The following is a 13649-nucleotide window of genomic DNA, read 5'->3' as shown; positions in this document are numbered from 1 at the left end:
GTAAAGCGAGATGAGTGCCGCAACCCCAGAGTCGGCCACGACTGGACCTAATGGTCAGGGGTCCCTTTACTTTTACCTTAGGCTGCTTAAATTGCCCTTTCCAGTCTAAATGCAGCACTTGGTGACATGCAGATGGGTTGGGCTCCCTATGAATGCTTCATGCTGTTAAATGTATAGAAACATTAAAAATAAATAAATCAACATTTCCACGTGAAACAAAAACTGAGTTACGAAGAGTATCATCTCAAGATCCTGCTGTTGTCCTGCTTGGTGGGGTGTGTGGCGTGAATACCTGTTCCCCAGCCAGGTATTTCTCAGTTATTTTCTATAGGTAGCTCTCACCCATAGAAAGATAGAAAGAGTATTCCTAGAGGATTGTGTGTGACTCTAACCAAGTGAGCTCCTCAGTGTCTTATTCAGTCTAGCTTGATTCAAAAGGACATGATAAAGGAAGTCTTTTATTTGGTTGTTTGTATTGTTGTATGTTATACTCACTGTATGTTATGTTAACATTTAAGGAGGGTGGATTTGTGCAATGGGGGCGGGGGGGGTTGTGTTATGTTGTAAATAAAATTCCAATAAAAATTTAAAATTAAAATCAAAAGGACATGGAGCCTTGTAAACTGAAATATTAGCTGTCCCATATAGGGCATGCAGGCAGCAACAAAGAAATCAAAAGATTCCGGCCATATATATGGCAAAACTAAGGCCTACAACAGTCCCGAAGCCACAGTTTCTCAGACTATCTACTTTTTTGAGATTTTGAAGCAGTGTAAAATATTATACAAAATGAACAAAAGAACACAAACTGAGAAGAAAACCCCATCTTTATTATTATTTTTTAAATACAGTTTAAGAGTAACACATCTAAAACACAATGGCATCAAATACCAGTAAAAAAACACCACCATTATAAATATAAATTAAACCAAAGAGAATAAACACACAGTGCCTTGAAGAGCTGCCCCAATAATTAAAACGTGCTTTTTGTAATGGATCAATTGAAGACTGATGAATTGGGGGAAACCCTCCAATTCATAGGTTGTAGCCAGTGACAAAAAGAAGAAGCATGCTTATCAGCCTGCTTCATGCAGTGGTGCATCTGGTATGCCTGAGTCTTGAAAAAAGAATAATCTCATATTGTTGTATGTCTTGAGAAAATTATCTTGTCATCACGGTGGACTCACGGAGCTATCTTTGCTTGGCTTCTTGGCCAATGGTTTCAATATCTCTTGTACTTTTGCACATCAAAATCTAAGGGCAATGTAAATATCCTGTAAATATAGTGGAAAAGGCATGAGAGGTTGCGGAGCTCATCTCACTTTCAGGCCGAGGGAGCCGGCATTTGTCCACAGACAGCTTTCTGGGTCATGTGGCCAGCATGACTAAACTGCTTCTGGCACAATGGAACACTGTTATAGATACCAGAGTGCACGGAAACACAATTTACCTTCCCGATGCAGCGGTACCTATTTATCTACTTGCACTGGTGTGCTTTCGAATTGCTAGGTTGGCAGGAGCTGGGACTGAGCAACAGGAGGTTCACCTCGTTGCGCAGATTTGAACCGCTGACCTTCTGATCGGCAAGCCCAAGAGGCTCAGTGTTTCAGACCACAGCACCACCCACGTTCCAATAATAGCAATAGAGGGTTTTCCCCCCAACCCGGATTAACTAGACACTGGCATTAGAGGCTGAGCTGTGTGCATAACTTGAGGGGGGACAAGAGGGGGCTAAACTGCCATTCATTGGGAAGTTTGCCTAAAATCAACACTGGACGGATGGTGTCATTGTTACCCCTACTCCATCCATTCCTGGGGACTTCCTGAGCACAGAAAGGGATAGAGGCACCAGGTTGGATAAGGATAATAGATGGGATACAAAGAGGCTTGTAAGTAGTGTCCATGGGCTTCTGGAAGTCAACCAGTTGGTGTTTTCTTTCTTTGAACATGTGATACCCATGTAATATCAAAAATTGTGTTTGAAAGTCCTTTGGCTTTGGAGGGTGATTGTCCCAAAGTCGTGGTAAGGAGTGGTGGCTGATGTGATAAGAGAAACACAAGCTAGCCCACAGCTCCCTTGAATGCATGAAATTATTTGTATGTTTCTTTGAATGGATACCAAGCAAAATAAGGATCAGCCTTCTACTGTATCAGACCTTTAATCTACCTCCCTCTTCTCAACTGTCTTATCTGACTTGCACCTGTGATTTGCATCCTGGAGCTTTTCACCAGTGATCATTTCAGCAGAGAAGCTAAGGGATGTGACTAAACCTGGACCTTTCTTTCAAAATGAAAAGTATATGAACAGTGGGCAAATGCAAAAAGTCACTTGAGGATTACATACCCTGCAACATTTCTCTGATGAAAATAGGAACGCCCTATTCCATAATAATAAATTTTTTATTATTTATACCCCGCCCACCTGACTGGGTTGCCCCAGCTACTCTGAGTGACTTTCAACATATAAAAACATAATAAAACATTAAACATTAAAGAAAACTTCCTTATACAGAGCTGCCTTCAGATGTCTTCTAAAGGTTGTATAGTTACTTATCTCCTTGACTCAGGGGTTGCCTAATTCTATACCCTCCAACATTTCCCCGATGAAAATAGGGACATCCTAAGGTAAAGCAGGATATTCCAGGATCAAATTAGAAACCTAGATGGTTTCTGTAAATACATGACTGTCCCTGGAAAATAGGGACACTTGGAGGGTCTGAGATTAAGTTCAGACCTTGTTTGGAAATTCAAAGGAACCAGTGTGGAACCAGGAAGTGGAAGAGTACCATAGATTCCGGCGTATTAGGCGACTGGGCGTATAAGACGACCCCCAACTTTTGCTGTTTAATTTTAGAGTTTTAGAGTTATAGAGTTTGAGCACAGCCAGGGGCAGAGCGCACACCCCTCCGCTGCCTCTGCCATCGCAGCAGTCCAAGGCGAGGCGTTTGGCAGGCGGGCGGGTGAGCACCGCGCTCGGAAGGACTTTCCGTGTCCCCTTCTGTGGAGAGGGAGGAGGAGCAATGGCAGACGGGGCATCTCTGCTCACCAGCTCCCTCTCCTCCTTCTCAACGCGTATTCCCGGCGTATAAGACGACCCCTGACTTTTGGGGTGATTTTCCAGGGAGAAAAAGGCATCTTGTACGCTGGAACATACGGTAATCTCACCTTAAATCCATGTTTCCTCCAGGAGGAGAGTCATCTCACTTTAAGGCCATGTTTCCTTTGGAGCTGCTGGTCTCTGATTATGACATATGTGAGGAGGAAGAGGATCAGGCTTCCTATGGCAAATCTAATTATGTTGATCAGGGTATAATCTGGAGGCTCAGAAGTCCCCAGATTGGAGGTGTGAGGACCTGTGCACATAAGCAAATGAACAGGGAGACTTTAATCCACTGATCCCACCAACTGTCTATTCCAACAGACCACAATGTGCTAGATGCATTGCTCTGGATGTGAAAGCAGAGGCAAGTACATCTGCATAAAGAGTTAGTTGTGCAATAGTTTTTATATCTATGCATCCCAGACTTCCTGACTGTCCTCGGAAATGCATTAACTGGGACTATTCAAAATAAAAGAATTCCTTCAGTAGCACCTTAGAGACCAACTAAGTTTGTTACTGGTTTGAGCTTTCATGTGCATGCACTCTTCTTCAGATACACAGAAACAGAAGTCACCAGACCCTTATATATAGTGAGAGGGTGGGGAGGGGTATTACTCAGAAGGGTGGTGGGAATGGGTGATTGGCTGATAGGTGTGGAAACCTGTTGACAACTGTTAATGACTGCAATTGGTCTTACAGGAAAAAGCAAGGGGTGAGATGACTAAAAATAGCTTTATCATGTGTAATGAGATAAGAATCCAATGTCTCTGTTCAGACCAGGTCTCTCCATGGTACTATACAGTATGTGATGCACCTTCATCACTGTTTGTGGTGGAAAATAAATTTAAATAATTAGGCAATAGTCACCAGCATGTCCTGTGATTCTGTGGCCCTGATTTCCAACTGTATATTATGGAATGCCAGCTATGCTCAGTTGGCTCGGAGAATATGTACAAGAAGACTCTTAGTATTTGCACTCATAACAGTCCAAAACCACAACGCAACCAAAAGGGGATGCGGAAAGGGGTATATTTGTTAAAACTGAGCCAAAAAGTCCATGCATTTAGAGGAAGGGAAGAATATCTACACTGCTTTGGTAGTGGTAATGCTTCCCATTACCCACTCCCAGATGCAATACTTAAATGTTTACATCCACACCACACATTGAAAGCATTTCGAACATGCATTTAAAGCATATGGCTTCCTCCAAAGAATTCTGGGAACTGTAGTACACTTCTCAGAACACTACAATTCCCTCCCAGCATCATCAACAAGCAACAGCTCTGAGGACTGAGCGTAGCCAGGGAACGTTAAGTGTCAGTTGTGCCCCTTGACAGCTATACAGAAATTTAAAAGGTAAATTTTTATTCTATCAATTTATACTCAAGCAAATACAGTGGTACCTCGGGTTACAGACACTTCAGGTTACTGATGCTTCAGGTTACAGACTCCGCTAACCCAGAAATAGTACCTTGGGTTAAGAACTTTGCTTCAGGATGAGAACAGAAATCGTGCGGTGGCAGTGGGAGGCCCCATTAGCTAAAGTGGTACCTCAGGTTAAGAACAGTTTCAGGTTAAGAACGGATCTCCAGAACAAATTAAGTTCTTAACCCAAGGTACCATTGTAAAGGGTTCACCTTCTTAATTTCTTCATGTCAATATGTTCTTAAATGCTTTTGAAATACTATTCTTTTCGCACTTAGAACTATTTTATCTTCCTCTTGCTGATTTGAACATGCTGCTTAATGGTTTGTATGATTTTAATGCTATGTTTTATATAAAAGGCACATGAGCAGGAAAGCTTTGCTGTTCCAGATTCAGCCAAAATGAGACTTTGATGTTTTGTACCCAACTGGAGATAATGACTTAATTAAGTTAAATAACTTCTGAAACCAAAAAGTATGGCAAGTCGCAGAGCTGAAGGATCAAGGAAACATAGAGACAGAGTTCACTGTGCATTTAACAAGATAAGTGAGCCTCTGGCAGGGGGTGGTGCTGTGGACCCCCTGGGTGTGTTCCGTGGATTCCCAGGGGTCCCCGGACCCCTAACTGGGAACCACTATTCTAATGGATTGAGTCAGACTTCCAAAGATGTTGTTGGATGAGCATTTTATGTATTCTGCACTGATTGTCATCGCCCCCCCCCCCGCTTTGAAGAAGAAGAAGAAGAAGAAGATACCTGATATAACAACAACAACAACAACAACAACAACAACAACAACAACAACAACATACCTGATATAAGAATTTCCAGGAAGTTACTTGGTTGTGAGACTAACAGCGGGCGATCTAAACATGCATAGCTACAGCTGTAGTTCCCTTCATCCTTCCTGCTGATATTGCCAATGGAAAAAATACCCACATGATTGTGAGCCTTCACCAACTGTTTTGGTATTGGATCTCCAGCCTTGTGGAGATAGAATTTTGCAGGTCCAGCATTAGTTGTACACGTGATGTTGACTTGTGCTCCGGGGGCAATCAGCTGACTGGTAACAATGGAGATGGTTGGTGTGTGCAACCTGCGATCTGTGCACAGAAGGAAACAGGAATTGAGATGTTGACAAGGGCTCTGTCTTTAGCCACAGGATAGGAAGCTACATTAGGGATTATGCTTTTCCCTTTAATGGAAGCCATATGGTATTTCAAAACAAGCACACAAGGAAATAAAACAAGCTAAACAACAGCTGATCAAAACTATCTTAAGACAAAGCAGAGAATACTTCTTTAAAAAAAAGTAAAATGAAATAACTCATAAAAAGAGAAAGCCAGTCAAATACTTGTCAAAACAGATAAACTTTCACTTGCTGGTGGAATATAGTAGATAGGTAGCCGTGTTGGTCTGCCATAGTCAAAATAAAAAAATTCCTTCCAGTAGCACCTTAAAGACCAACTAAGTTAGTTCTTGGTATGAGCTTTCGTGTGCATGCACACTTCTTCAGATACCAAATATAGTAAAATATATTTGGTACTATATTCCAAATATGGTGGAATATAGTAAGTGAATGGCTGTCTTATCAGATATTCTTTTGGATTCAGGCTGGCAGTAAAAGGAACACTCAGAATGAACTTTAACAAGTTGTATTTGTTAGATAAACATATAAAGCATGAAGCACAGAAAAGCAGATAACTTACAGCCCTTTCAAAACCTATTTGGTGTTTCGCAACTTTCTGACTAGTTGCAGGACCTTAGCCAGACCTAGCAGAGTAAACGCAGAATCCACAGAAGCAATTGGTGACTTGGCTGCAAACAGGATAGATGAAGCAGGAACCAGGAACTTGTAGTTAGGTGTTTATTATATACAGTGGACTATTTACAGGAAAAGAACACGGATCCTTTGCTAGCTCTCTCTGACACGACTCACAACTCCTACACTGACACACAGAACTCTGAACCTGAAATACTGAACTAACAGTTAGTAAGCCATTAATTATCACTCCTTTGAGAGAGCTTGACCAATCAGGGAGTGGTCTCCATGTCTCTGTTATCACCAGGCAGACTTACTCCTTCAAATTGCCTTCTGGCTGTCTGCCAAACCTTAACTGACTCTGTGTGAGTAGCTGCACGTACACAGATTCCCAACGGGGTCACCAAGTATGCAAAACTTGCTTTAACAATGTCAGCCCAGATGTTTTCCAGGAAAGTCTGATATGGAACAGGCAGGGGAATTATTGTTTTTTAAACACTACATCTTCCCACCCAGGAAGTGGGACTCTTTAAATAAACCTCTGTTTAATCCAGGGGTTGGCAACCTAAGGCCCATAGGCCACAAGTAGCCCATGAGGGTTGTTTAACTGGCCTCCAAACTGAGCCATCTGCTCCATGAGTCCCCTCACGCTGTGCTAAAGCGGCGCAGCGCAGCACGGGGACTTGCCTCTGCGGTGCCGGAAATTAGGTCTGCACATGCGCAGATGCCAGAAATCGCGTCTGCACAGAAGCCGGAAACGGGGGGGGGGGGAGCGTGCAATCCAACCCATGGAGGGATCTCCGCTGGAGTAAACAGGCCCAGGTGAGGTAAACCTTGCCAACCCCTGGTTTAATCCATGTTATGTGCCCTCTCCAGATAGCCTTCTGGTGCCTTGTGCTAGTAAACACCCAGCTTGATGCTCAAGCTCAAACCAGAAATGAAAGCTGAAGCAAGGGGGGTGGGGAAGGTGCTTGCAATGACGACTCCCTTACCTATAACCAGAAACTCGGCAGGCTTACTGGGCTCTGAGATGGCAAAAAGATCTGACGAAGGGCGGTAACTACAGGCAAAGCTTTGATTGTGCTCCTGCTCTGCAATGATGGTGAAGGTGGCTGTGTTCCTGCTGGTCACAAGGCGCTGCAGAGGCTCCGTTTCTCCAGACTTTTGGAGATAGAATGTCACGGCCCTGTCTTGGCTGTGGCACTGGAGGGAGACAGTTTCTCCCACATTGACAATGACAGAACTCAGAGAAAGACTGGGTCTGGGTAAACTGGGATCTGTGGAAAGGGAGAGATTGGATGGTGAGGAGTCCCACTCCATTTATCATCACCCTGCTTTTTTCTTGATCTCTTCAGCACTACGGAGAGATCTGATTATAACTGCTGGTTTATATTATTTCCAGAGAAAGGACATCGACCAGGTATGCCTTGCTGCAATTTTTTGTGCAGACATATTAACAGCTCACGTGCACTATACATTTAAAGGCGTATTGCACCACTTTAAACAATTACAGCTTGGGAATCCCAGGAAGTATACTTTGTTAAGGATCCTGAGAGTTGTTAGGAGACACCGATTCTCCTAACAGAACTACAATTCCCAGAGTTCTCTGTGAAGATGCATTGATTTCTAAGGTATTGGTCATTAAACCACTCTGGAATTGTACCTCCGTGATGGGAATAAGGGTCTCCTAGCAACTGTCAGCCCCCTACACTTTCTTTTGAGTCTTTGCTGGAAGACATGGTTGTTGAAAGTGGTTTGATACTGTTTAAACGGGCCTAAGTCTAACACGTCTTCAACGTGAAAGAACATTTAGACCTCTTTGTGATGAACTTATCCCAGGCAAATCCAGCTTAGCCAAATATTCTAGAAGGGCACGGGGGAAGAATCCTGCATTTCCGTTGAGTTGCCAACTATTCTTACTGGTTCCAACCCAATGACCTGAACAGCAGCCTGGAAAATAAGCAGTTGTAGTTTGTTCCTTCCCTCACCATTGTGTTATCCCATAGCTAGGAGAAAGATTCACTTTGCTTAATTTCCTCATATCATGGTGATGTTAAAAACGCAGGAGCAGGAGAACACTGCTACCTCTCAAGCTCACCTGAGCAAATTCCCATTTTAACATTTATGACATAAACAACCAGAAGGGCTAGATAAATGAATGAATAAGCTTCAAAGGCCATTCTAAAACAAATATTGGAGATTGCTGGAGGACCAGCCTTACCTGTTACCAGAAGCTCCAGGGGGGCACTGTGTTTTGAGATGAAAAAGGAATTTCCTGAACATATGTAGCTGCAAGTATAATGCCCTTTGTCCTCCAAGCTGATATTGGTAATAGGAAAAGTGTGGGTGCTCAAATTACCCAACCTGGAATACTTTGGTGTTGGATCTCCAGTCTTATGGAGATAAAACTGTGCAGATCCATATGCAATTGTGCACACAATATTGACTTCTCCTCCAAGGGCAACTAACTCACTGGGGTTGATGGAGATTGAAGGTTTTATTAAGCTGTCATCTATGCACAGAAGGAAAAGGGAATTTAGATGCTGACTGTCACCATGTGATTGGGGCGTGTCTGGGGATGGGTGAATTTGTCAATTTTGGCTTCTCTTTTTTGTTGGTTTCTGCTTTCCTTCACTGTGCAGCGAAAGGGCTTGTCACAAGACAGGTGTTTACATTCCACAGTCTGTACTGTTGGAGTTTCTCACGGGAAAGGGAGGCTGGATGTGACGTACACTGGTTTCCTGTTTTTCTCTGTGTGATTCTCTCCAAGCTGTTGAGGAGAGAGGATGCATTTTCTCTGCTCCGGCAGAGGCAAGATGTCTTTCTGTAATATACCTGCTTTGAACTATAAATAAAGCAATATAGAGTATGCAGCACGTACTCCTCATCCTTCCGCTGGGCACGAGACTCTGCTTTAAATCAACATGTGGTTATGGGCCCAGAAGTCGAATCGGAGTGCCGGCAAAGGATCGGAAAGCAGAGGGACAGATCAGATCGGAGTTTGCTCTGCGCGTAAAAGTGATTGATGAGGTATGTGCTACTGCTCCGGGCAGCCTGCCAGCTTCTAGTTAATTGCTTTATGGCTGGACTTTGAACTTTTAAAGCCGTTTTGCCGGGAACAGGCAAAAGGCTCCCAAGCACAAGTCACTATGCTGGGGAAATCGAAAGTAACTTTTAAGTGCGCTTTTGGAATAAAGCAGCTGCAGCAGTGACGCAGCAAGATTTAAAGCAGCATATATGACGCTGAAGGCTAATGCCAGAGTCATGATGGCCCTTCAGGATGCTTGTGGGATTCCTAAGCTCAACAAGAAAAATTACGCAGACTGGGTTCTATATGCAGAGGCAATTCTGCGGAAAGAGGGTTTGTTTGAGGTGATTACAGACACCCCCCCAGTTCCAGTTACAGATGCATGGGAAGCTAAAGATTCCAAAGCAAGGGGAACTCTTACATTGATAGTATCCCCAGAAGAGCTCTGTCTATTGCGTGATAAGACCTCAGCCAGAGAAATTTGGGACGCTTTGAGAGAGGCTCACTTAAGGACAGAAGCTGGATCTACTATGTTTTACTTTAACAAGCTGCATAATATGGCTCTTGCTGAAGGTGGAGATGTGCGTTTACATCTGATGGAGATGCAAAATCTGAGACATGAGCTGCAACAGAGAGGACTCAACTTTCCAGAGGCTGTGTATTCTTTCATGATACTACAATCTTTGGGTTCAGGTTGGGAGTCTGTTGCAACCCAGATTGCTGTGCAGCCAACCGCTCAGCTGACAGTGGACTATGTAACTGCCGTGATATTGAATGAAGCAGATCGCCGGGGTGCTAGCTGCATGGGCAAGGGGGAGTCTTCACAGACGTCATCCCTTAGTGCAGTGGAACCACCAGATGGCGCCAAAGCTTTGAAGGCAGTGAAATGCTACTCGTGTGGACGTCTAGGCCATATGAAGAGGGAATGCAGATATCCCAGGGCCAAGACAGAGCAGCGCAGCGAAAGCTCATCGCGTGGAAAAGGCCGAGGCAAAGGCAAAGGTCCGGTGTCTAGGACAACGCAGCACAAGGCTATGGTTTCACGCTTCACTCCAAAGGTTGCAGAGGTCCAGAAGACGTCTAGATCTTTCTTCGTTGTTGATTCAGCGGCAACCCACCATATGTGCAACGATAAGAGACTGTTTGTGTCTTTTACACCGCAGGAAGGTGCGATTCACCAGGCGGATGACCACACTATTCCCAGTAAAGGCTACGGAACTGTTGTTCTTCACAGTTTGGACTTATCGATACAGAATGTGCTTTACGTGCCAGACGCCAAACATAATTTGCTCAGTGTTGGACAGCTGAATGAGCGGAACATTGACGTGTCCTTCAAGAACAAGAAGTGCATCATCACAAAGAAAAATGATTATGTATTGCATGCTGAATATGTTGATCGTTTGTTTGTTTTGTATTATGATGATGTTGTGCAGGATGACACTTGTTGCATTGCAGGTTCTAACAAAAGTTTGCATGCAGAATGTATTCATGATTTTCACCGAAAATTTGGTCATTTGCATTTTGAGGCAGTATCTAAAATGCCTGCCTTGGTTGAAGGTATGACTATTAAACCCTGCAGGTACCACATGAAGTGCAAAGCATGCGCAGCAAACAAGGTGAAAATGGCTGCGAAAGGTAAGGTGTCTAGTAGGCAAGCTACAGAACCATACCAGGTTGTTCATGCAGATTTGGTTGGACCACTAGCGCCCTCTTTGGGTGGCAATAGGTACTTCATGGTTCTCATTGATGCATTTTCTAGATATATTTTTGTGTATAATCTCAAGCAGAAATCAGAGGCTTTTCCTAGGTTCAAGGAATTCTGTGCTTGGTTGGAAAATGTGCATGGTAAGAAGATAAAGACTCTTTTCAGTGATCGCGGGGGAGAATTCACTTCTCAGCAGTTTGAAGCTTTTCTGACTGAGAAAGGAATTCAACACGATTTGTCTAGTCCTCGCTCGCCATGGCAGAATGGACTTGCAGAACGGGCAAATCAGACATTGCTTCAAGGGTTAAAAACCTTGCTACATGATGCCAATCTTCCAGAGAGTTATTGGGCCGAAGCTCTCTCGTGTTTTGTTTACAGTTACAATCGCAGGTTATCTTCAGCGATTGGTTGTACCCCCTATGAGAAGATGTTTGGCAAGAAGCCATACATCAAACACATGAAGATTTTTGGTTCTGACATGTGGGTTCACTCACCACAAAACTCCAAGTTAGACAAGCGTGGATTGCATGGTATCTTTCTAGGTTATCAGAAAGGGTCTTACAGAATAATGATGACTGACTCTAAGACAATTAAGCTCACGAGAAGTGTTGAGTACAATGCAAAGTGGGGGGAGAATGTGGGAATTTTCCAATGTTATCCTGATGACGGTGATGAGACTGAGGATAGTCAAAAGCAACCACAACAACCCACTGATGAAGGTTCTGAGTCTGAATCTGAAACTGAATCGGGTGATTCAGAGGATTTCAAGAGTGCGAAAGCCTCTATGCGACCCTCTGAAAGCTCTGATCAGGAATTGGAGGAACCATTGTTCACAATAGGTCGTTTTTCTCCCAAGAAGGAAGAGGAGAGTGTTGAAGACTTAAGGCTAATTCGTAGGTCACAGAGAGCCACAAAAGGCAAACCTCCAAAGAGATTTGCTGATGAATTTGCTACGATAGCAGTAACAGCTGTTAAAAGCTCCAAGAAGGTATTTGAACCTTCAAGTTTCCAAGAAATCCAGGGTTTGGATTCAAAGGAAGCTGAGCCATGGTTAAATGCCATGAAGGCTGAGCTTGATTCCTTAGAAAGGAACAAAACATGGGAACTAGTTCCAGTAGTTCCAGGAATGAAACTGCTTGGAAGCAAATGGGTCTTCAATGCGAAGACAGATCAAAATGGCAAGATAGTCAGACACAAAGCCAGATTGGTAGCCAGAGGTTTTGCACAGGTACCAGGTGAAGACTATCACGAGACCTACTCACCCACAGTGAGATATGAGAGCATTAGGCTTATGCTCAAGCTAGCTGCAGAGGAAAATCTACACATAAGTCACCATGATATTAATACAGCTTTTCTGTACGGATCTCTGGATGAATCACTTTATATGCTTCCACCTGATGGCGTACAGGTAAAACAGGGATTTGTTTGTGCTCTGAAGAAATCCCTTTATGGTCTCAAACAAAGTGCACGGTGTTGGCACACAAAACTCACTGAAGTATTGTTTTCTCTAGGTTTTCAGCAAGGGAAAGCTGATCCTTGTGTATTTGTCAAAGAGGAGGGGCAAAAGAAACTGTACTGTTTGTTTTATGTTGATGATTTATTATTCTTTTGGAAAGATGTCGCAATGTACAATAACGCCCTAGCTCAACTGAAAGAGCACTTTGACATGAAAGATCTTGGTGAGGTAAACAACTACCTATCTCTGGAAATAGAGAAAGATCAAGATGGTAACATTCTAGTACACCAGTCACGGAAAATTACTGATGTGTTAAGTAAACTAAACCTGATAGATGCTAACCCTGTAGACACACCAATGACAACAGGTTATCAGGTAGATGACACTGAAGAAGCATTTTCTGACACTACACTGTACAGAAGTGTGCTAGGCAAGCTAAACTTCATTGCCAGATGTTCAAGACCAGACATTGCTGTTAGCTGTAATTTGCTAAGCAGACAAGTCAACAATCCTAGTGTCAAGGATTGGAAAGCTCTGAAACGCATAGCGCGGTATATGAAAGGCACTATGCATTACAGACTGAGACTTAACAATCAGAAGTCTGGTGGTCTTGAGATATTTGCAGATGCAAGTTTTGGAAGTGACACTACAGACAGGAAAAGTACATCTGGAGTTTGCTACATGTACAATCAGGGTCTGTTTGACTGGTCATGCAAGAAGCAAACAACAGTTAGCTTAAGTACTTGTGAAGCTGAACTGAACGCACTGTCTTATTCACTTAAGGATTGTGAATGGTTAGTACAATTGTGCAAAGATATGAAAATTCCTGTCAAATGTCCAATCCAGGTTTACCAGGACAACAAAGCATGTTTGGCTTTGCTGAAGTCTGAAGGTTGTAAGCAAAGCACGAAGCACTTGCAATTAAAGTTGCAGCATGCTAGGGAATGTATTCAGAAGGGACTCGTAACGGTGTCCTATATGCCAAGTAATGAAATTCCTGCTGATGTATTGTCCAAGATTATATCAAGGGATCAACACTGTACCTATGTGCAGAAGTTGGGTTTGTACTGATATTGTACGAACACGCTGCCCAGTGATGTTCACAGAAAGGGGGAGGATGTTGGTTTCTGCTTTCCTTCACTGTGCAGCGAAAGGGCTTGTCACGAGACAGGTGT

The 13649-nt window shown here is 43.4% G+C and overlaps 1 protein-coding gene across 5 annotated transcripts in view; it reads right to left on the bottom strand.

Annotated features, from left to right (window-relative positions):
- Positions 1–809: 809 nt before the first annotated feature.
- LOC310691790 (leukocyte immunoglobulin-like receptor subfamily A member 2) overlaps positions 810–13649 on the bottom strand; it is a 72687-nt gene continuing 59847 nt past the window's right edge. For 3 of the 5 annotated variants that reach the window (XM_083471889.1, XM_083471887.1, XM_083471890.1), the window contains exons 7-11: positions 8507–8797; positions 7278–7562; positions 5336–5626; positions 3166–3353; positions 810–1254 (exon numbers count right to left, since the gene is read on the bottom strand). In XM_083471889.1, coding sequence (XP_083328015.1) covers positions 3196–3353; positions 5336–5626; positions 7278–7562; positions 8507–8797 — 1025 coding nt within the window. In that variant the 3' untranslated portion in view covers positions 810–1254; positions 3166–3195. Of the gene's footprint in view, positions 1275–3165; positions 3354–5335; positions 5627–7277; positions 7563–8506; positions 8798–13649 lie in introns of all 5 variants that reach the window. The other 2 variants (XM_083471888.1, XM_083471891.1) reach the window with 2 other exon arrangements.

Source organism: Podarcis liolepis (genome assembly GCF_965112155.1).
Source record: "Podarcis liolepis genome assembly, chromosome: 13".
Lineage (NCBI taxonomy): Eukaryota > Metazoa > Chordata > Lepidosauria > Squamata > Lacertidae > Podarcis > Podarcis liolepis.
The sequence above is the reverse complement of the archived record's forward strand: the minus strand, read 5'-3'. Positions and strand labels throughout refer to the sequence as shown.